Source organism: Haplochromis burtoni, unplaced genomic scaffold (genome assembly GCF_018398535.1).
Source record: "Haplochromis burtoni strain Fernald_Lab_line unplaced genomic scaffold, NCSU_Asbu1 Contig_29, whole genome shotgun sequence".
Classification (NCBI taxonomy): Eukaryota; Metazoa; Chordata; class Actinopteri; order Cichliformes; family Cichlidae; genus Haplochromis; species Haplochromis burtoni.
The window spans coordinates 1331282-1355077 of record NW_024582390.1 but is presented as its reverse complement, the minus strand read 5'-3'; the positions used below and the strand labels follow the sequence as shown (position 1 = coordinate 1355077).

General features: G+C 40.5%; 2 protein-coding genes across 4 annotated transcripts; one reads left to right on the top strand and one right to left on the bottom strand.

The window, feature by feature from the left end:
• Window positions 1–47: 47 nt before the first annotated feature.
• Window positions 48–12473, top strand: nme9 (NME/NM23 family member 9). Of its 3 annotated transcripts, XM_005918283.3 has the most exons (16): window positions 48–249; window positions 333–390; window positions 636–739; window positions 872–943; window positions 3493–3609; window positions 4598–4682; window positions 4821–4903; window positions 5008–5100; window positions 5609–5763; window positions 6032–6228; window positions 6433–6577; window positions 6669–6776; window positions 8547–8698; window positions 8793–8937; window positions 9928–10178; window positions 11035–12473. In XM_005918283.3, the coding sequence occupies exons 1-16, from the start codon at window positions 217–219 to the stop codon at window positions 11079–11081; spliced, it is 1845 nt and encodes a 614-aa protein (XP_005918345.1). In that variant the 5' UTR covers window positions 48–216; the 3' UTR covers window positions 11082–12473. The 3 variants fall into 3 exon arrangements, with proteins under 3 accessions (XP_005918345.1, XP_042075114.1, XP_042075113.1); XM_042219180.1 differs by lacking the exon at window positions 636–739 and having other exon boundaries at window positions 210–249; XM_042219179.1 differs by lacking the exons at window positions 48–249; window positions 333–390 and having other exon boundaries at window positions 426–739.
• Window positions 12474–12526: 53 nt separating this feature from the next.
• On the bottom strand, window positions 12527–23369 carry smarcal1 (SWI/SNF related, matrix associated, actin dependent regulator of chromatin, subfamily a-like 1). The gene is made up of 17 exons (XM_005918281.3): window positions 22642–23369; window positions 22215–22560; window positions 21564–21614; window positions 21189–21449; window positions 21047–21097; window positions 20772–20955; window positions 20451–20601; window positions 18157–18318; window positions 17999–18064; window positions 17390–17530; window positions 16698–16916; window positions 15366–15436; window positions 15048–15150; window positions 14496–14678; window positions 13423–13523; window positions 13123–13219; window positions 12527–13018 (listed from the first exon to the last, which is right to left on the bottom strand). The coding sequence occupies exons 1-17, from the start codon at window positions 22972–22974 to the stop codon at window positions 12839–12841; spliced, it is 2700 nt and encodes an 899-aa protein (XP_005918343.1). The 5' UTR covers window positions 22975–23369; the 3' UTR covers window positions 12527–12838.
• Between the last annotated feature and the right edge of the window lie 427 nt (window positions 23370–23796).

The window sequence follows — 23796 nt, the reverse complement described above, 5'->3', positions numbered from 1 at the left end:
ACAAGCAACAGTCGGAGCCTGGGATGACTCCGGGAAGCGGAAGGCAGCGTTGCTTAGCAACCAAGGGGCCAAACAAGCGCGAGCACCATTTCGGCGTGTTAGCATTTTAGCTAATTAAACTTTATCCTTTTCTTTTTAGCATATTACTCTGCGCTCAGTAGTTTTATATTTTTAGTTTAAATATATTGTTTAAGTTTACCTACGAGTGCCCAACAAATGGCAGGCAAGAAAAAGGAGGCAACGCTGCAGGTTGTGTTTTTGTGATTTTGTGTTTTTTTTTTAAAGCTACTTTTATCATCTCTGGGGATAACAGTTTGTCTTTTCATATCCAGGCTTCCGTCACAAACCAAGAGCAATGGGAAGAGATTCTTGCAACCAAGGGTTTAACAGGTAAGATTTTCATCAGTAAAAGAGCTGTTGTCCTAATAAAAATGAACGCTCCACGAGAACTGTTGTAAAGATGTTACAGCGTGATGTGAAGGACTCCTGGCATCGTCATTACTTATTTGCTGTGTTCTGCTGCCCCCCTGTGCTCAGTGTGATAATGGTACCAGCCTACCACACCTCCTTTCTGTCCTCCTGTCTTGTACACACACACACACGCACACAATCAGTTGCTGACTCTCTCATTGCAGTCGTAGATGTGTATCAGCAATGGTGTGGTCCCTGTCGTGCTGTGGTTAGTCTCCTGCGAAAAATAAAGAATGAACTGGGTGATGACTTGCTTCATTTTGCCACAGTAAGAAGGGTCAATAAAAAATATGAAGAATTTAAAATTTTCAGAGAAGGACCTTTGAAATTGTGTGTGTGTGTGTGTGTGTGTGTGTGTGTGTGTGTGTGTGTGTGTGTGTGTGTGTGTGTTTTGATGCAGGCTGAAGCAGACAGCATTGATGTTTTGGAGAGGTATCGAGGGAAATGTGAACCCACCTTCCTCTTCTATGGGGTGAGTGTGTGTCTGTGTGTGTCGCTGGCCACTCTATTAGGTATACTTATTCAACTGCTCAGTAACACAACTATGTAACCAGCCAACCCAATGTGCTCAACACAGGAGCAACTTAGTGCTGTTAGGCAAGTAGACGTGGTCAGAATGACATGCTGAAGTTCAAACAGAGCTTCAAAATGGGGGGAAAATGTAATTTAAGTGACTTTGAATGTGGCATGGCTCACGATGGAAAACTGGAAAAATGTTAGCTGGTGATGTGAGGGTAGGGTCAGAATTTGGCATAAACAACATGAAAACATGCATCCATTCATCCTTTGTACCAACTGTTCATTCTGCTGGTGGTATAATGGTGTGGGAGATATTTATTTGGCACACTTTGCACCAACTACTAACTGTTTAAATGCCACAGCCTACTAGAGTATTGTTGCTGACCGTGTCAATCCTTTTATGACCACAGTGTATCCATCTTCTGGTGGTTGCTTCCAGAAGGATAACATATCATGTTGCAAAGCTCAGTCATCTCAAATTGGTTTCCTGAATGTGACAATGAGTTCTCTGTACTCAAATGGCCTCCAGTCACCAGATCTGAATCCAATAGAGCACCTTTGGAATGTGGTGGAATGAATGATTTGCAGTGCAGTCAACTCGAAATCTGCAGCAACTGTGTGATGCTATCATGTAAATATGGCCAAAAAACTCTAAGGAATGTTTCCAGCAAGTTACTGAATGTATGCCATGAAGAATAAAGGCAGATCTTAAGGCAAAAAGGGCTCAAACCCAGTACTAATAATGTGGCTAATTGGCTATATGCTATATAGTTGACTGTATAGTTCAACGACAAAATGTGTGTTCAGTGCTTTATTACTAAGATAAGATTCAGTATACTTTTCTTATCCCAAAGGTTGCGAAATTTCTTTATTAAATTAAGCATAATCTCAAATGTATTATCTTAAATATGTAGAATTGTATATAGTTAAATAGTATCCAATATAATATGACAAAACACCTTTCAATAAAGATGAAAACTAACTTTAAAATAAAAATAAAAAATGCAATAAAACAAAGAGAAGTAAACCTATAAATTAAATATTAAATGATTGTTAATAATTATATGAATTATTTAATTAAATAAAAGCTGATTAACAAAGTGATATATGTGTGTGTCTCAGTTTCAGTTTCAACATAAACAATATCAAACAAATAAAAATGCCTTATTAAAAGTATACAAATCAAATACCAGATGTCATCACAGTGGCTGAATATAGGATTTTAAAATGGCTTAGTAAACACAGAGTGTTAGCATACTATTATACTGTGCTAGACAGGTTTTTGTGTTTTGCTGTTTTTTTTATACACAACTTCTGTCTCTAGTTATTTCAGTCTATTTCAGTTTATGATACCTGTAGCCTGTAATGGTTATTACAATTATTAAATTAAATTTGTTGCATTATTCTGTACCTACATTTAAGTATAAGCAATTATGCTAGTCAAAGAAAGAAATGTTTTGTGCTGTAAAATATTGACTCAATATTTGCTTTAAATCCCCTTTCTCAGCATGTCTTAGAAAGCCCAAACATATTCTCAGTTCAAACGAGATTGGTGATTTGTTTATCGAACACAAATAAGTCATTTGAACTCCTATGAATTGGCTCAATTTAGTGCAGTCTCAAGCCAAGTGATCACAGAATGCAAAAAACCCTTTGTATGTACAATATTGTCATGTGTCCCACCATGCTGCAACTGACTGACTGACCAAGGCCAGGCTATTCGCATGCTGGATGCTGGCATGTGTTGCTGCAGTCTTGTTCATGAGAGCACCATGTCTGATCGAGTGTTCTTGGTGGAAATCTGACTAGATGGCAGTATCGAGATGAGGCGCTCCAGTCTTTACTTGTCCCATTCTTGCAGCAGTACACCAGCAGCATCTCTTTCAGCAGGAAAATGCCCAAACCCACACTGCCAGAGCCATGGAGGCCTTTCCATATTAGGAGCATATGCAGGCATTCCCTTGCCAGCATTCAGTCTTGTTTTAGGTGATCGTTTGCATCACATAACCATCTTCAGGTACATTCTCACTACTGGCAATGTGCTTGGTTTAATTGAGGGTGGTGCCTGGTCAGCGCAGCCAGGAAACATGACACCACTCACTTGATGTATATTAAGTGAATAATTAATGTACCTAGACTGTTCTCACATGGGACCAGCATATAGATTTTGTACTTGCAATCTGGCTGGTTAAAGTTGAATATCTCAGATGCAGCTAAAATTTCAGGCCTGTAGTTTGTGTGTGAAAATGGCTTTAGAGCCATGCCCCCCTTGCGGTGAAAAAATATTCTGTAAATTAAATATATTCTGTTGAAATATTTATTTGTCTGATCGAAATTACACTTGTCTCTAAGCTTGTTGCTCTTTTTAAATTTTTAAATATTTTTGTGGATCGCTTACATAGGCCTCTAAAGCCTTTTTGTATCTCACCATTTTATAAATGCTAAATTAAATGTAAAAAAAAAAAATGTTAACTTATTACTAGGCTTGTGTTGAATGAACAGGGTGGGGAGCTGGTGGCTGTACTGCGTGGGGCAAACGCTCCCATGCTTCAGAGGATGATTGTGGAGGAGCTAGCCAAAGAGAAGCTGGTCCTGGAGCAAGGTGGTGAACGCAAAGTGGTGAGGAGCTCATTATACACATGAATTCACACATATTTCTGCCAGAACAATAGAGTGTTTCTCTGCAGACATGCTGCCTTGTCACGGCTTGTTAAAGCATTAATATTAATTAATTTTTCTGTTCTAAGTAAAGTAGTCCATAACAACGTGACAGTAAGCCAGCGTGTATGTTACCAGTGCTGAAAGCAATGTGACTAAAATCAAATCAGTCTGTGTTTATTTTATTATTTACCCGTTTCGTTTTCCTACAGTAGTATTTCAGAATTGCTTCTGTGGATGATGGCTTTTAGCCACTTAAGTCAAGCAGCAGAAAATATATCAGCAGCTTTTTTTTTAGGTGTTTCTTATTTATTTTTCGACATTTAGAGTAAAAATAAAGCCTAATAACCACCAAGTTCATGTCAAAATCCTGTCAGTCTGACACTGATAGTTGTGTATGAATTAGTCTCTTGCTGCATCTCAGGGCAAAACAGACAGCCTGCACTCTTTGCACTGTCATTTCCAATAAGTATGGTTTAAAAGGCTACCAATTGAATGTATTACATTTATTTGTTTGTAGGTTATTTTTATTAGAATTTATTAGTCGCTTGGCGAGTTAAAATAACCTGTACAGGGCCCTGGGAGAAATTGGCATTTACTAATAATTTGCAGTCTGTTTGCTTTCTGGACTGCAGAGAGCAGTTGGTTTTCCTGAAAACAGACGTGTAATGAAGTTGAATATATATTAAATTGTATCCAGCTAAGTAAAGATTTAGTTTTAATGACATTTGGAGCAAAAGTAACAAACATTTCCCGGTTAGAACCTAATGCTTTACTGGGTTTTTTTCTATATCTTATGTGACTCTTGGGTGGAAAATAAAAGTTATAAAGCCACGTTAAATAATACTAAAGCCACCATTAGCCATAGCTGTAGTTTATACACACATATGTAAAGACAGTCATGTTTAGGGATTCATTATTTTTATTTCCTTTGTTGTGTCTTTGTTAGGTGAAAGATAATGGTCTGACAGATGAGGAGAACAAAGAAGAGGAGGAGTTGCCACAACATTTAGAAAATGAAGAAAGTGTAATTGGTACTGTGGAAAAATACAATTGCCAGTATTTTCAGTGCTGATGTTACTTATCATTGGTGTTTCCTGTTGATTCTGTGGAATATTTTGAATTCTGTCAGAATTACAGATCATCACTCAAGCTCCTCTCTTCTCTTGCAGTCCCTGCCAGTAAATCCTACACAGTTGCCATCATTAAACCAGACGCCGTTGCTCACGGCAAGGCAAATGAGATTATTATGAAGGTACATAAAGAAGATCACTGCTCACATTGGGAGAAGAAAAGATTGTCTCAAGCTTTCCTGCTGATATTAATTCATTATGTTGATGCTGATATTCTCCTGGATAGATTCAGGATGCTGGCTTTGAGATCCTGGCGCATGAGGAACGCACGCTAACGGAGGCTGAAGCTCGAGATTTTTACCAACACAAAGCAGCAGAGGTGCGGTATAGCGAAATAGAGGGGAATGGTATAGAATAACAAAAAGACAATTCTTCTCACAGACAGAGGCTTATTGCATAGATTGACATTCAAGTCAAAGTGAGGAAAACTGATGATGATGCAGTGAATGTTTGTGATGTTAGCCAGGGCCATTAATATTCTGAGTCAACATACCGGTAGCAGAGCAGTCACGACCAGTGCAAAAATCATTCAGTTACTTTGCTACACATGACACATCCATCTGCATTTTAGCACGGGGCTCAAAATAGAGTTGCTGTGTAAGCAGCTTTTTTTTCTATTTTGCTTATGGTGCTGTTTTTGACGAGACCAAATTGTTATAGATACAGAAATTTTAAATATGTGAGAAAAGCCTGGGAAATACTACTGCTGAGAAAATAATAAATGGGCATGAGTTGTATATGTATTTGTTTTTGCAGGTTTTGTATTCAGTGCATTAACATATGTGTCTGTGTCTCGCCTGCTCTTTGTATGTGTTGGTGGTTTGTAGGCGTGCTTTGAGGATTTGGTGCAGTTTATGTCCAGTGGTCCCTTCCATATTCTAGTACTCTCTCAGGTAGAGGGATCTGCAGCCGTTGTACCGGCATGGCGTGAATTTATTGGCCCAGCAGACATAGAAGAAGCCAAGAGAGAAAATCCAGAAAGGTTAGTTACTGGAAATTATGCATATGATCCAGTGTCATTAAGTAAATTATAATTTCTGGGAAGTACAACATTTGTTTGCAGCATCGACATTTATCTCTGCACTGCTGATTGCAACATTGTGAAACAATCTGGAGTCTGGAAAAAGGAACAAAAAGCACATTGTCGCCTGCTCCATCAGACACACCCAAACATTATGCTTCTCTCTGGTTGAGCACCAGCTGAGCAACCATCTGGTCTCCTCTCCTTTCTCCCCCCTGGCTTCCTGCAGCTTGCGGGCACAATACGGCACAGAGACACTGTTCAACGCAGTGCACGGTAGTGAGGACAGCGACCAGGCCAGCAGGGAACTCGCCTTCTTCTTCCCCAACTTTCGGACGGCCTCGGTAATGGAGCAGGATGGGGAGGAAGAGCATGTGGAGAGGACACTGGCTCTCATCCGCCCCGACGTTGCCAGGGAGAACAGAGGTGGGGCTCATGCCAAATGCACAAGTACACACGTGGGCAAGCACAGATACACCTTCAATAACAGCTCATATTAACAGCGAGACTGCTCCTTGACTCCTTCACCAAAGATGTTGAATGACACTGTACAATGCAGTGAAAATGCACATGCTTATTTTAGGTAGACTGCTATGTTTTCTTTTTTATTTCATATCCCTGATTTTGCAGAAGAGATCTTAGATCACATCCACAAGTCTGGCTTTATAATAGCGCTTCAAAAAGAGGTGATGCTGTCAGAGGAGCAGGTCAGACAGTTTTACTGTCAACATGTTGAGGAGGACTACTTCCCTGCACTGCTCCAAACCATGACCAGGTAACTATCAACAAACTGTATAATTAATCCAGAGATTTTCTTGTTTTGTTTTTATACTCCAGATGATTATACAACAAGTGTATTTTTACAGTGGGCCGGTGCTGGCTTTGGCTCTTGCCAGAAAAGGGGCTGTAAGTCATTGGAAAACCATCCTCGGTCCTTCTGACATCAATAAAGCCAAAGAGGAGAGTCCAGACTGGTGAGTAATGTGCACCACAGTGAGGAAAACTACCAGTAGAAAAGCAGTGAAGTTTAAAAAGCTAATCTACTGTCTGTCACAGATTCTAACAGCTTGTTAGAGAGAACTCGGCACTCTTTTCACCTCTCTTTTTATCCTTGTCAAGAAAAATTACAAAAAGAGCCAAACAACACAAAATCAGCTAGATAAGTGGTTCTTAAAGTTGGGTGCAGGGACTCCCTGGGTGTCTTTGAGTCTGATTCTGTCTGATTCCATTGCAGTCATTGAAAATGGAAAGGGACGGGCATTTATAAAGCACTTTCTAGTCCTGCTGTCCACTTAAAGCGCTCCAGACTGCAAGCCAAATCTAACCACACATTTACAGAGATTTAAACACATTTTCTCTCATACACTTTCATCCACCTCACAACCATGACCAGTTTAGAATCACTTATTAAATGTAAGTATGTTTTTGGACCCTGATCACACTCACACTCTTGGGTGAGGTATTTCAGGCATGTCCCACCGGGTGCAGGCCCCGAGGCAGACCCAGGACACACTGAAGAGATTATATCTCTCGGCTGGCCTGGGAAAGCCTTGGTGTTTTGGTCTTCTCTGCCTAGGCTGCTGCTCCTGTGACTTGGCCCTGGATAAGCAGAAGAAAACAGATAGATGGATGGAATTGAATTTTAGCTCTGCAAATATGTAGTCAGTCATTTTACACTCCACTGATTATAAATAAACAATTTTTCTGAAAAAGTTGATGGTAGAGGGGCATACTGGGAAATATATCACTCGTACTTTCTGACTTTGCTTTAATTTGTGCAAAATGTGTATACGACTTGTTGACATCCACTATGACTAACTAAAAACAACTTTTTTTCTTTATATTTTTATAGAGTAGATCCTTGGAAAAGCAACATTTTAAATTATGTTTTAAAAGTCAAAGAAAAGAAATGACTCTAAAGAGGGAAGAGAGCAGGATGAGTATACTTTGGATCTGAGTAGTGTTTTCTGTTTAGTTCTGAGTAGTTTGTGTTTGAATGAGGAATTATATAAATGAGTAAATTGACTGGTTCTTACACAGTGCTTTTCTACTCTACTGGAGCACTCAAAGCGCTTTATACAACATGCCTCATTCAAGCATCCATACAAACACTTTTTTATGCCTAAGTGCTTCCTATCTAACATTCATATACATCTGTACTTTGATGGATGCACTACCGACATTTCAACTGCATGTTTGGTACGGTGAACCCGTCCAGTCTGTGAAGACCTGTGGCTTATGAGCTTCTCTCTTTGGCTCCATACAGACATTACAGTGTCTTTATGCTACTTTAGCAAAGCTAAATCTGTTTTGGGATTGTGGTAGCCTCAGTGACAAAGATCTTTGTTTTATATAAGCTTAGATAAATTGTCCATTCCCTGACCCATATATATCTGCTCCAAGACATTGTTAAAGGATGAACATTTTCTTTTGCAGACGCATGAACTATCTGTATTTATTTTCAAACAGCAGTGCTTTGACACAATTAAATATTGTCTGTTGTCTTTCTCTGTCTGCAATGCACCATATGTTTCTGTGCTTTCTAACTGGAGTGGAATCAAACAAGGCAGTCTGAACAGAAGTGAAGGAAATGACAGTTAAATTACACAAAAATTACTCATTAAATTACATCCTTTCCTTTGAAAATAATTTCTGGAAACCATCAATACTTTCTTTTCGACGTGGATAGTGCCAGACAGTACAATCACACTTGTAATTTTCTTCTTTGTTTCCCTCGTACTCAGTCTAAGGGCCCAGTTTGCAGTGGAAAATAAGCCTATCAACCAGCTCCACGGCAGTGGAAGCCGCGAAGAGGCAGAGCGAGAGATCAGCTTCTTCTTCCCTAAACAACAGACTGTGGCAGTGATCAAGCCAGATGCAATGGAGGAACACAGAGGTCTTTTTATGTTCATTTGTAACGACACAGAAATGCTTGACATTACTTTTGTTTTGACATATTTTTCATATATTTTTGCTCCTCATTCTGACAGAGGCTATTTTGGAGGAGATTCGTGGCCGAGGTTTCTCTGTAACAAGGCTAAAGGAGACCGTGCTGTCAAGGGAGATGGCTGAGGAGTTTTACAAAGAGCACAGAGAGAAGCCTTTCTTTAACCAGCTGGTGGAGTTCATGTGTCGGTTAGTCTGCTCTCGAATACAGCCACCAGAGCAGTGCAAAGTGACAGCATACCCGCCCTAATTCCTGCTGCCACTCCAATTTCTAATGGCACTTTTAACAGTAATCTTAGCAGCTAAGAATCAAGGCAGCCTCAGGCGAGTGGCTGCGAAGTGCATCTCAGTTTCATTCTTTGTCCCACATCGCACATCGAGATTTTAGAGCTATCTTCCGCTCCGATTAGCTCCTTCACTTGGCTGTTACACAACTTTTTGGACAAAATGAGAGAGTTGAGTGCAGCTGGTCACAGCAGCCTGAAAAAATGTCTTCAGTGCCTCAATATTAGCTCAATTTTAGCCTTAATTATGGATTAATAGTATTAATATATGCAATAAGGATGGCTATCACATGAATCTAGAGCTCCTCCTTGAATAGCTTTTATAGAGCTCCAGAGCGTCAGTAACAGCTATTAACTGATACACATTTTTACGATATAATCTTGCCGGCCACATTTCAGTGTAAAGTAGTTCTAGCTACAATTTAAAATATAGTTATTTAAAGCCTAAAGAAGTAGCATCATTTAACCTAGATACCTGTTCTGGCCCAGTTTTAACAGAAACACCTGCACATCGTTTTTTACCTGCAGTGCACCATATTCATCCTTACAGTCAAATGGTGCTTGTTGTAACAATAGGAAGTCTCCCATTGTTGCCCTAGACAATTTAACTGCATTATTTTGTGTGTTATTCCAGTATTAAAATAGTATTTTGTCATGTTGGTTATTATATTTCAAGGTTATATCAAAGGCAGCATACGAGGCCAGCTTTTCAGTCTGGCCTCGTATGCTGCCTATATTTGGTTATCCAAACTTTCCAACAACCAGATGCATTCCTCTGTCTTTGCATGTTTGGAATCATATTGCCAAACAAGATAGCTTTACAGTTAGACAATCCTTTCACTCACTGTGGCATTTTCATTACAGCATGTAAACATCCCACAAATGTTTGTTTCAGGGGACCCTGTATGATGCTTGTCCTCACTAAGGAAAATGCGGTGGAGGAGTGGAGGGCCATGATGGGTCCCACAGACCCAAACAAGGCAAAGGAAGCGTCCCCGGAGTCTCTGAGGGCTCGCTTTGCTGCAGACATCCTCCATAACTCAGTTCATGGTTCTTCCAACGAGCAGCACGCAGAGGAAAAGATCCGTTTTATCTTCGGTGACATCAGCACAGATGCGGAGCTCACCAGTGACGATCCCATTTCAGGTGACCATATAATGAGTGTGAAAGTCTTTACCATCTGTCACACCATCTGGTTTCCTCTAAATAACAATTTGCAGCTGATTTTTTACATCGATTTTCTTGGTGTTAACTAAATTTTTCTTATCATACTGAAATAAATCTTTTTTTTGTTCATCTTTGGCTAAAGAGGAAGTAAAGGCTGCAGAGAAAACCAGAAATTATACAATCTTCAACTGAAGGGACTTGACCCTTTAGAGTCTGCACTTTTGCAGAATTTAAGTTGCTTTCGCATTGATGAGAAAGCCATAGAGTATTTTCATCACTTTACAAAGACAGGGATGAGGTATTGGTGTCTTTATGTCTACTGACTTTATTAATGGCCATTTTTCTGTGTGTTAGTCAACAATGTAGCTATAGAGAGACTGAAATTGGGACACCACAATTACTGTTTACTGTGAACACTGTGTAGATACATCTCTTTACAATGACAATCAAGATTACTTGCACAAGAAGAGGCGTCTCTCCTGACTGAGAGAAAACGAATGCCACTCATCTCCATAATGTCACAAACAGCTGCTGGAATTGCGATGCAAACTGGCGCTACAGCCTCTCCGTGTGTAGGGAATGAAGTAAATCTTGATTGAGTCATACCATCTCATACCTGCGGAGGAAAATTGCACCTCCAGTGTGCTGTATCTTTTTTCTGTTGCCATGTTTTTTTAATGCATAATTAGGATCAGGGGACAGAATCTTGAATCTGTGTGCAGCCCATGTTTGATAAATTATGAACACTGCAACAGTGTTGTTCAGCAAAGCTGTTATTACTTATCAGCAGTGATATTTAGAAGAGTTATCTTCAGCATCCCTCTTTATTTTGCAGATGACCCACAAACAGGAGGAAGCATCGATCCAGAGCACTCAAACTGAATCATCACACCTTGTGTTTTCTCTTCTATTATAAGCTTAATGTGTAAAATCGTGGGAACAACAGAGCGCCTGCCATTCTATGAATCATGAAATAAACAAGACAAATATATATCAGACTTTTTACACCTTTTGTAGGTGGCGTATCAAGACGGCACATTCAAGAAACACTGTAGACGTGTTCGCTTAATACCGCCGTCGACAGTTTGATGGCTCTCTCAGCTCACATCAGCAGCCGCGGGCTACGTGACTAAAACCAGGATAGTACAATCACCAAAAAGCGACTGACAATTTCAGTGTTCACAGAATCCTTTAGTGAGTACACTGTGCCACTATCAGTACCTTAGGTTGTCTCCTGTAATTTACTACCACAGTGCTATGATAATATGAACAATATGAAGGTAGTATAAAGAGTGTTACTCCTGTTTATTCAAGGGGTGAGTAGAGGGGACCGTAACAGAGCAATTAGGCTCGAGTTTTTTCCTTTTACCGTAATTATTGCGGGATATTGCTTTAACAATGGGACATAAATTACACACTGAAGCTACCTTAATGAGGTGCATGAATAAAGAAAATATCTAACAGCTCTAAAAAGCTACATAATTGTTAGTATTAGGTATTTCTTGCAGATCATTTGAAAAAGGATTTCAGAATTCAACCACCTTGCAACCTCCAGGACTGAAAAATGAAGGCAACATGGAAAAGGAAAAAAAACTGCAGTTCCTCTCGAGACTTGTCCTCCCTCTTAAGGGTGGCTCCAAAAGTAAATCAATCCCCATAGCCCCTCATGTTAAAATTGCTGATTTCAGCCAATTAAATAACATGTTTTCAGCCTGGTATGAAAAATTGGTGTCTGGTGTCACTCACCATATGACAACCTGGATAGGCTTCAGCCCACCCACAACCCTGAGTGGGATGATCTGTTAAGAAAATGAATAAGGAACTAATGTCCCTGTTCATAGTAAATGCACAAGGGCAGTGAGAAGCTAAGGTTAAACTCACCCATTTGGGGACTGTTAAAGCTTAAATTTAGGGGCATGGCTACTTTTACTAACAGACAGGCCAACATATGCTGCTTCCAGTTTGTAGTGAAGGTACCTAATGGAGCGTCTCTAGTGGAAATATGTGACTCATAAGACGGCTTACTATGTGGTAAAATTAAAAGATCCACAAAGGTTTTGCTCAGTTTTGGTGAGTGAAACAAATATTTTATCAGTCTCCTACTTCGCTCTAAATAGTTTATAGATGCTGCTCTAATCTAATCTGAGTCAATGAACTGGACTTCTTGCCCATCTTAGTTTTGAGTTTCAAAGTTAAACTTTGGTTGTGTTTTGTATTTGGAATTGTCTGTACTGTGTATTAGTTTATGGCTTATATTGTTAAAAAAAAAAAAAAAAAAAAGACTTATCATTTGCTGATAATTTAAAAAAATTCATAAACTAACAGTTACATCACAGGTGGTAACATCCTTCTTTTACATACAGTCTATAAATTTAAAACCTATAAATGGCTATATTTTAATCCAAGTTAATCTGAAGTATCTTGAAGGAGTTTAAACATGTAATCTGGCCACCATGCAACTTAAAGGATGTAGAAAAAAATCTTCACATTTTCCTGTATTAGCAAAACAAAAAGATTTATTGTAGTTTTCACCCATTAAAATAACATTCAACTCAGTGCAGGCATGATGTAGCTGAGATGTAGGACTAGGCTTTGCTCCATGGGCAAACCCAAAATATGATGGCAATAAAATTGGTCAATCATCGGTCTTTGTAGCTCCACTGCTTGTCCGTACTGGTGCCGTGGTGCTGAGCAGACGTGGTTTCGGGCGGAGTGTCCTCCCAGTCATTTGCGGCCTCCAACAAGATGGCCTCATCCATGTCGTCATCCGCAGAGAATGATCTCTGGAACATCTCCATGATGCTCCTCTGGGCAGGATCCTAGACAAACAGAAATAATCAGTGTGTTTTAAAACATAAATCTATATGTAAAAACTCTTAACAGCACTATACATTATTAATTTACATACAAATACACAGTTTACCTTGGAGTGGAAGCTGGTGTTTTCTGCAGTTTCCGAGAGGTTTGCCTCAGAAAGACCCACTTGCTCCAGGACATTCATCTTTTCCTGGATCATGGGCCTGGAATGATACATAAATAAATATCAGTCCAGCCCTTCACTCACTGTTTGTCACAATATGCACACCAGTCAGCCCACATTAACCCCTCCTCCTCCCTCTGCTGTTACAGACCAAGACTAATGAATGTTGCAGGAAACAGTCTGAATAGCCACATAAATGCCTGTAGTTGGGTCATACAGTATTTCCTCCTGATTGACACATACCATAGGTGATCATCAGCAGTTCCCTTGGCAACCAGGTAGTGAATGTTCACACTGCTGGTTTGTCCAATACGATGAACTCTATCCTCTGCCTGAATGAGAACCTGCAGTGGAGGAAAAAAGCTTTTTCCTTTATAGCAAAAAAGAGCAAAGGAGTTTCACAGCTTTAGAAAATGATTCTGGCTTTTCATTTAGCTGCAGTGACCCCAAAAGGCCAAAGACTCCTCAAGAAGAAAAATCGATGAAAAGACATTATTCAAGCTTTTAATTTATCTGCCGACAGCTGAAATTAAAGCACTAGTTTCCACCTGGAACTGAAGCTGTGGCTGAATATGTGCTTATAATGAGTCACATTTTTTCTGCATTCGACTCCTTTAAAAAAAAAAAAAAAATCTAACCCGCATAAGATGTGTGCTTCTGGGAAATGTCTCCTTTCAGGTTTTGGGGGAATTTATCACATTGTGGGTATAAGAAACAGAGCGACATAATGTTTCGAAAGGCTACTAGGAAAAAATAACCTAAACACGTGGATGATTACTAAAACACACACTATGGCTGGATTATAACATATAATCTAATGTCATAATGTAATTTTGTGTTCTCTGTTACCAGAAAAACTGTGGTGTTCATGAAAGCGCAGTTCCTCTAAAGGCCACTTGAGGGTAGCTTAAAACGTGAGTCAATCCCCACAGACTCCCATATTAAAATTACTCTGCTTTAGAGATTAAATTAACACATTTATTGTCTTGTAAAGAGCAGATTATTATTTATTTTTTCTTCTCGGTAACTAATTTATCTTTTCATAACAAAAGTGCTTTCATATCTTATATTTTCAATTTCCTTTCCCTATTTAAAAGTTAAATGCTGACAACCAGTACTAATAAAGTAGCCCTCTAATTTTCGGATTCAGCTTGGTAGCATTAGAACACTTCTTGTTCTATATTTGATGTGTGGGCCGAGAAGCAAACCGGAGCTTTTTAAACAGCGGGATTCCAAAATATTAAAGAATGGTGTTACTGACAGTGTCCTTTCAGTGACAGCGGAGTGTTTTGCAGGGACAGCTTTCCATGTCTCACCCCGGGGTTCCAGAAAAGCTCAGCGAAGATCACCAGGTCTGCAGAGTGCAGGGTTAGGCCCATATTAGCTGCAGTGATGGACAGTACCGCCACATAGGTCTTAGCTGAGTACTGAAACCTTTCGCACAGTTGCTGTCGCTCCGCTGACGGAGTGCTCCCATCAATACGGATAAAACCGATATTCTGAGGAGGAAGTAAACCTTTGTTATTTTCTGAAAACAATCGCTCAAAAATAATGACTTATTGCAGCAGACCAAGATAAATCACCAAATTAATTAAATAATCCCATCCTTATTAAACTTGAAAGAACAATAAGTCATAGTAGTAGTGCTAAAGCTCAAATGTGCTCAGAGCCGCCCACACTTGTTCTCCACAGCTACTGAAGGACTTGACCCGTTTGACGTTTACTCCCACAAAAGATCTCATCTGAGTAACCGGTTTAAAACAAACAAACAAACAAACAAGTTAAACTTCATTCTTCTACGTCACAGCTGCATCACTTTGCACTACTAGCCCTTTGTGTGGGGTATCATCAGTATGTGTCTTCCTTACTTTTTTCCCCAGCTCGGTCGTGATATGATCCAGGACTAATTTATGATGGGCAAACACCAGAAACTTCTCCCTCCCACACTCCAGCATGTCTATGATGTACTCCCTGAGAGGGACAGAACAACATACTGCAGAGCTGAACCATTTCAAAGAAACATTGAAATATTCAGTCTTTATCTGAAGTCTTGGTTATCTCCAGTGCGGTGCAATCATAATGCTCTGACAAAAGATTCTCTTTCATTTTACATTTTAATCTCAGCGCTCATCAAATGTAAGCTGATTCGACTCACTGATCCCCACCATTAGAGGGTCTGTACTTACATAATGGCTTGTAGCTTGGCTTCGGCTGTGTGGTTATAAAAGACGAGGAGGGCTTCCTTCTCTTCCATTTTCTGAAAAAGAGATAAGGAACATCTCAAGATAAGAACTGACAGGAGATTCTGTTTGATGATTTGATGAGACTGCCATTACTCGGAGGAGTACTGTGATTATGCACAATCAAGCTCAGCGACTCACTCCCATCGGGCCGTATAAACACTCCAATGAGGCTGGACCGGAGAATTCTGGGTCGTTTAAAAGCATTTGTGTGCGCTTGAGGCTCGAGGACTGAGCCAACACATCTGATTACCTTAGGCTAACTAAAAGCTTCCTCAGCCTCTTCTTAACAGATTTGTCTTTTTAGTCACAGTCTTTGTTATGAATTTTGTATTTTAGGAGCGTACAAGCAATACAAGTGAAGACATAAAACAAATCCTACTTTTGCAGATATTGTGATATTTTATAACTACTGAAATATACACTCAGGCACTTTGATTTTGACCTGCTTTTGTCTTCACTCTTTGTGGCACATTCAACAAAGAGCTGGAAACATTCCTCAGAGGTTTTTGGTCCATATTGATGCAGATTTTTTGGCTGTACAACCATAAATTACATGGTCAGCAACAATACTCAGGTAGTGTCTGGTTTTTAAAGGATGCTCAGTTGGTACGAAGGAACCAAAAGGGTTCCAAGAAAATATCCCTGACACTATTGCACCACCAGCAGCCCGAACCAATGATTCAAAGTAGGATGGATCCACGTTTTCATGCTATTTACACCAAATTATGACCCTTCTGTTGTCCTATTTTGCTGCACCTGTGAACTTTAGCCCAGTGCTGCTGTAGCCTATCTGCTTCAACGTGTTGTGTGTTCAGAGATGCTCTTCTGCACACCTTGGTTAAAAATGTTGTTACTAGTTATAATAAGGAGTGGTTATATGAGTGGCTTCCTACCCAGTCTGGTCATTCCCCACTGACCTCTGACATCAACAAGGCATTTTCAGAGAACTGCCACTCACTTAATAATAAATAATCACTTTCTCCTTCTCAGACCATCCTCCGAAAACTGTAGAGATGGATGTGCGGGAAAATCAGGAGTTTTGGGAATACTAAGACCAGGCCAGCTCATCTTGACCATGACTATAAATGTATTGAGCTGCTGCCATGTGATTGGCTAATTAGATGAGAAGTTGAATAGGTACACTCAATAAAGTGTCCATTGAAAGTATATCCATCAGTTCTATGATTTCCTGATTATGTAGAAATGATTAGAAAACACAGTATTCAAATTCTATTACCTTCCCGGGTTTCAAAGGTTTCAACACCTATGACTTACATTGCGATGTCCTTTGGCCAGCTGCTTGGCTGCAGCTGACAGAGCAGCTTTCGTGCGGGTGTTGATCCCATCGATGGTCACCGTGACCACCTTGCGCTGTTTAGCAGGAAGCTGGGAAAGGACCTCAGACTTGAGACGGCGCAGCATCAGACACTCCTCCAACAACAGCTTCAGCTCTCCAAGATTAGAAGAGCCCGTGTAGTCCCAGCCCCAGGTCATCTGTAGGTGCAGTGAAGGGCAAAAAAATAAAAGAACAGGTGATAGTGGGAATGACTGGTGGAAAATAAAATGTGGCATGTAAAAGTTCAAATGTTATACTTAGAAAGAGTTGAATGTAAACTTTAAGATTTTTTTCTTTCTTCTACAAAAATTTGCTTTAATAAAAGTCAAACATGTGTTTAAACACCAATACACCAGTCATAAGCTTACACTGGTTTCACAGCATGCACTAACTGTAACCTCATAAACCTGTTGTGTACTTGTCAGCAGTCCTATGAATTATTTAACCCATTTTGCAAATGCTAGACATCTCCGATCAAGAACTGGACACTTTACAAAGTAGGCGAGGCACAGATATATCTGCTGGCTAGTCTTCTAATAGTCTCATGTGTCCTGGAGTCACAGCCACATACAAGTAAACAGCACTAAACATCAATTAGTGTAGCAGAAATTCTTTATAGTTAACAGACTACCTGTCTGGCATCACAATAGCGGATCCCAAACTCATGGAAGCGTGGAAAGAGTGTCGGTCTGACGGCCAAAATCTGAGTGTACAGCTCAGCCGGTCTGGACATGGCGGGGGTCCCCGACAGGAGAATCACTCTCTTCGCTACCTGAGGATGGAAAGACGGACAACTCTGATCACAGAGAACTGTTTACTCAGTCTAGTCCATGGGAGCAAATTATATATTTTGATTTGATTACATGTTTTTAATCTTGGTGGAAAAATAACCATGATATTAATAGTCGCATGGACTGTGGATTTCGCTTAAATTGTAAATTGCAGAGAAACAGATAATTGTCTGATGGCAGAAATCCCAGATCTGTTTGCCTTCAAAATTAAATCAATTGTTCAGCCAGCCTATGGGCTATCTGACACACAGATTTACTGAAATCTGGGCCTTACCTGAATTTTAATGAATTATGAGGGAAACCGTTCAAATATAATCTAATAACAAATCTAATTTGTGACCCATGCAAAGGAAGGAGGAAAAAACAAACAATCCCTATGGTGTATCTAACAAAATTATTAATCCCAGTAAAACATTAAATAAAAGTGAGAGAGAGAGAAAAAAAAGTACCTTAAGCAGAGGCAATGCTGCTTTACAACGAGCAGTCTTCATGTTTTTCAGAAAGTGAGACTCATCCTACACAGAACGACACGTCAGCGAGGATTTAGGAACCTTAACCTGAACATGAATGTGAACTGAAAACAGCCATGCTTAAATAATAAGCTCACCATGATGAGAACATTGAAGGGATTTCCTGGCTGCTGCTTGTCCATCCTGCTCAGCAGGTCATAGCTGATGATGTTGATTAAACCAGACCGCAGACTGTCTTTGGCCTTCACCACTACGTTGATGCTGTCAGGAGTCAAGGAGGGAAGCCAGCGTCTGAAGGCCTGCAGGCACAGATAAAGGTTCGTGTGAGAGAGACAGACTGAAAAAACACTCTCAAAGCATCAGGATTGGTCTAACTAGCACTGGGATCCCACCAGTTTCTTAAATTTATAGCCAACATTACTTTGTGAATAACAGCTAATTTATGTTTTTCCACCACAAATAATTCATGGTAACCACTGCAAGAGTGCTCCCATTGAAAAACAATCAATCATGCAGTTTACAAAAACTGCCCACTGACAATTCGCTTACTCTCTTGCCATTCGCTTGTCAGCCCAGTTTAAACTCATTAAATTATAGCTCCTGTGCTGTGCTGTACATTTGGCCCAAAGCACAAGACTAACAGTGCAGATAAGACCCAGGGCAGACAGAGGAAGTGTCCTTTAATGGGACGACATCCGGTGACTGTGATTTCAACCTCTGATAAGAGGACTGCGTTTCGTCCTATTTTGGGGCGGGAGGGGGGGCTGTGAAAGTGAGTGAAATTTGCTTTTGAAAATGCACTGCTGCTGCAAGTTAAACAAAAAAAATAGATGCTACAGAACATAAGACACGGATGGTCACTGACACTAGAAAGTACTGAAAGACAGGGACAAAGAGATGTTAATATTTCAAAGTCAACCATTTTTGGCTAGCAGACCAGTTGCCACTGGTTTTCAGTGTTCCCTTTTTGGCCTGCTTCCCTTCATTAATATGGATCACGCTCACGTTCTGCGTCAGTTGCTGTTCATCTGCTATAGATAGTTTTTTTATGCTAAATGGTCTGTATTTGTATAGCGCTTTACTTGGTCCTAAGGACCCCAAAAGCGCTTTACACTATACACAATCATCCACCCATTCACACACTGGTGATGGCAAGCTACATTGTAGCCACAGCCGCCCTGGGGCGCACTGACAGAGGCGAGGCTGCCGGACACTGGCGCCACCGGACCATTTGACCACCACCAGTAGGCAACGGGTGAAGTGTCTTGCCCAAGGACACAACAACCGAGACTGTCCAAGCCGGGGCTCGAACCGGCAACCTTGCGATTACAAGACGAACGCCCAACTCTTGAGCCACGATCGCCCCAAGGCCTGAGGACACAACGACCGAGACTGTCGGAGCCTGAGATTTCTTTTTTCTCCAGTTTCTTCTATTCTTTAGAGGCTAATAGCTCTTTGAACCACCTTGTTGGTGCAACAGTACTATTTTTTCCCCTTTGTAAAATTGTGTTAACATTGGCAATTTTTGCAGACTGAACTAAAGAGATTGGAATAAATTGTGATTTTTTGTGAATATGGTCTTTGTAGAGACAACAATGTTTCACCCCAGTGTTGTGTAGCGTCACAAAAAAGAAATCCTCTGGTCAGGTACAAGGACTGGGCTGTAAATGAAGCAGTTGATACCCAAAGAAAAACTTGGCAAGACCTTCAGAAAGCAATTTTAAAAATTACATCAAAGACTGTCTACTTGGATGCAAAATATAAAGAAATGAGGGGTGACTCAAGACTTTTGCACAGCACTGTACCTAAGATTACAATTTCCCAGTCTACTTTTCTTTGTCACAAAGAAACAGAAAACTTAATATCAGTTTTATTTTTAAGTAGATAAAAAGCAAGCCATGTGAATATGTTTCCTGTGGATCTGGTAACAAATAACTGATGTTTTTCTCTGTTTTGAAAAGTTCAAGATGAAACAAGTAATCATTTAACTTGAAAAGAACTAATTAACAGTGCATTTAAATATTTGATTTCAGGATAAAAACAGTCAAAGGAAAGGAGTCAAATAAATACAACATGTATTAACACCTCCACCATAAATCAGTGCTTCACAGTTCTAATTATCAAACGCACCCATGAGACAAAGAAATGGAAGCATTAAATTCAAGGCTGCCATCTTCGCTGCTAAGATAAAGCACCTAACAAAGAGCAAGAAGTCCACAGGGAACCACATTAACATTCTTCAAATGCAGAGAGAGTTAAGCAGAAACCAGGATTATAATGTGGAGAACAGAGTTTGAGTCAAAGGACAGTAGAAGGATATCCTTAAGACGGCGCGTGCTGACCGAACGTGACGCTATTAAATGGAAACAAAGCGATGAACTCTAGCACCTCTTAAGTAATGAGCTTATTTTTCTTTAGGCACAGTTTTTACCTCAGCCCAGGTGAATCGTACAGAGGACGGAGTCACCACCAACAAAGGCCACTCCTTTCTGTAATAAGCTGCTATACAGATGGCCTGAATAGTCTTTCCCAGGCCCATGTCATCAGCCAGGAGGAGGCGGCCCTGTTTAGACACTGCAAAGCTGCAGAGACAGAAGGAAATATTTAAGATAAAAGGTCATTACTGGAATGTCTCACAAACAGTGGCTTTTAATGTGCACACATAGAAGAAATTACAAATAAATAACTGTTTATTGTTATTATTGGCTACACTGCTTAGAAAGAGCACTAATGACTACCCAAAGAGACCTACTTGACTCCCTCCCTCTGGAAGGGCATGAGGCTTCGGGTGAGAGAGGGGTCGATGCTAGAGAGGTCTGCCTCAGGGACGTTTAAAATCCTGGCTTCAGTCCCATCAAACCTGGCAGAGAAAGCCTGGATTATTGCCCTGGGAAGAGGCTCCACCTCCACTGCTGCTATCCCACTGAGGAGATCCACTGGGTATGGAACACAGCGCGGTAAGACAAGATGGCAAATGTAACAGGGACATTGGTAGACCTGCTAAATAAAGCCAGTGTCATTACTCACTGAGTCTCTTATAGTCCTCGAGTGAAAAATTCCACTTTCTTGTTTTCATGTCTGCCACAGACAAAAAAAATCTGAGATCAGAAACCACAAAAGCAAAGAGACTGTCAAAAAAACAAACATAATCAAATAAAGCCACTGTTACCGTAGTTCTTTGTTGGCATTTGCTTGAATGCTGCAATGACATCAACATGGTAGCCAATGTCCACCTCAAACTTTGTCTGGGACACCAGAATGCACTGGCCCTGCAAAGTGGCTCCGGGCTTCTGCCAGCCATTACATAACTTGAGCAGCGCTGCCAGGGCCGTGCCGTCCCGAGCTCGGCTGGTGGCCTCCGTCACGTCCACCGCTTCCATTCCCTCCAAAGGTCTCAAAGACACCGAAGGAATGGCAGCTGCTTCCTCCACTGCAATACGGGGTCAAGAAAAAAAGTAATGATTTAAGACAGAGTTTGTTTAAAAACAGCAGCGTGCATGAGTTGAGCTCCTGAATATGGAAGATCCTGTGAATACTTCCGTACTTAGCTGTCGGTAGTCTTCTAGACTAAAGTTCCACATCTTGGTGGCAGGATCTAAGGCAGAAAATTGCATTTTTAATTCCAAAAGCCAGCAAAATCAGTATATAATACAAAATAACTATTTTAAAATTGCTAATCATCCTATATAGGATTAGAGATTTATGTTCATAGAAGAAGATAACAGTTTTTACAGTTTTTGCATTAACTGTTTAGGAATTACAAAAATTTTAGATATATTTTCAGAGACTAATTCAAGCAGAGAATAAATGACTGGTAAGCAGTTTTATGGCCAGGTGAGGCCTGTTCCCTTTTATGACAAAAGAAACTGACATAATATCTAAAGCTGATCCAAAGTGTTGAATTCGTGCTGTAATTTTAAATATGACATCCAATGAGATCTCAGTGCAGTGAGGGAGGCCAAGTGCATGATCATAAGAAAAACTCAAGAAAACAACTTGACAGCATCTAACCAAGTCCATAACACTTTTAGGAGGTAGGTGTCACATTGTAAATGTCTAGTCACATGGTTGATATGACTGTATACCAATGGCTTTTGGTGGTCTTCAAGAGTAACAAGCACTGAAAATTCACTGCAAAATTCACTGAGTAACACATCAGCTGCAAAACAGCACAGTAAGCATCTCAAACACTTACCATAGTTTTTTGAGGGGATGGACTTGAAAACAGCAATAAGCCCTGCATGGTAGCTCACTTCTACCCTGAAACGGTCTTCTGTGTGAGGTACACATCTTCCCCTTACAGAGATGGCAGGCTTTTTTGCAGGTACGACATTTGTAGAGGTGGGGTTAGAGGAAAGCTGTGCCACTTGACTCTGAGCAGGTTTACTGGGCTGCTTGTAAAATGAGCCAACTGCACCTCTGGAGCTGCTGGATGAGAGTTGATGTTTGCCCTGAGCTGGCCCCACGGGGATGCTTCCTTCAGGAGACAAGACGGAGCTCCTCAAACGTTGACTTTCCAGAGGAGTTGAGTTAGTAAGAGTCTGGAGAGACATATAATACGAAGCATTATAAAACTATCCTCACCGACAGTAAATGACTGCACATTTAAGCATAAACCCCACCTGGTTTGAAGATGCAGAATTACACACAGTGCTATAGTTGAAGTGGCTGCTAGTGCCAGGCAGCTGCTGCTGACTTTGGCTCTGTGGTTCCCTTTTTAAGGGAGGGGGAAAGCATTTTGGTCCCGAGACTGAGGTTTCTCTGTGCTGAACTGAGGCAACAGGATCCGGACTCTGTTTGGGGAGCTGTGTTTGCACTGAAGTACTTTTGGAGCCTACCGAGGGCTTAACATTGGTGCTGTTAGCCTGTTCAAGTCTTTGGGCTCGTCTTTCTAAAGCCTTCCGCCTGTTCTCCTCAATCATTCGCTGTTGCTCTGCAGTCAGCTGATTAGACATGTTGACAGCTAGAGCTATCTAGCAGACATCGGCTACAATCTAAGACACCCTACGTCTGCAAAAAGGTGATCTGTGTAGATCCATGTTGCCTTTTAGAGCTACTAACTTCGTTTTGTTTAACGTTATCTGCACTGCTGCTTCTGTTGCTAATGGTAGCAGCTAGCGACCCTAATCTGGCTGCTAACAGTCAGACTCAGCAACATAATATTATCGGAACAACCACAGTAGCATTACAGATACTTGAACTTTGAGCCGTCTGAAGCGGATGACCCCAAAATGCAATCTAAAAACAACGAAGTCTGCAAGAATATCGTCAGCAGAAACTTTTAACGCTAGTTTACAACTTCTTGGTTCAGGATCTGGCGCGCAGGAAGTGACGTAGGAAAACAAGGCGGCACGTGCAGGTAGTGAAGGCAAAAATAATCTACTCTTCAGAAACTACAACGACAACAGGGACGTTTTTATTGCCATTAACCACGGCTTTAAAAAATCATTCTGTACTGATAAAAACCGCGAATATGTTATCTTAAAAAAACAGGAAAATATTTATTTATTTTGCAATTTGTGATTCTCCACTATGAAGGTGACACCATTGCTACCGAAGTTTACGTAAAACATTTACATTTGTCTCTAATTATCAGTTAATGTGAGTATTTTTCTGCTCTAGTACGCACATTTTGTTAATACTTCTTACGTAAGACATCTAGTTAAAGAGAAAATGGAGAGGTTTGGAGGGGGGGTTATGCTGACTTTAGCTCAGTATTTCTATAGTTTGACTTTATCATTTTCTGCTGGACCATCTCTAATTTGCCTAAACATTTT

Excerpts from the sequence above, each read along its gene's own strand:
- smarcal1 (XM_005918281.3), bottom strand. The coding sequence starts at position 22,974 with ATGTCTAATCAGCTGACTGCAGAGCAACAGCGAATGATTGAGGAGAAC. Across the intron at positions 20,956-21,046 it reads CGAGGACTATAAGAGACTCA|TGGATCTCCTCAGTGGGATA; the intron begins GTGAGTAATGAC and ends TTCCATACCCAG. Across the intron at positions 13,220-13,422 it reads ACTGCTGATGATCACCTATG|GCCCATGATCCAGGAAAAGA; the intron begins GTATGTGTCAAT and ends GTATCATTCCAG.
- nme9 (XM_042219179.1), top strand. The coding sequence starts at position 461 with ATGTTACAGCGTGATGTGAAGGACTCCTGGCATCGTCATTACTTATTT. Across the intron at positions 944-3,492 it reads CCACCTTCCTCTTCTATGGG|GGTGGGGAGCTGGTGGCTGT; the intron begins GTGAGTGTGTGT and ends TTGAATGAACAG. Across the intron at positions 6,777-8,546 it reads AAAGAGGAGAGTCCAGACTG|TCTAAGGGCCCAGTTTGCAG; the intron begins GTGAGTAATGTG and ends CCTCGTACTCAG.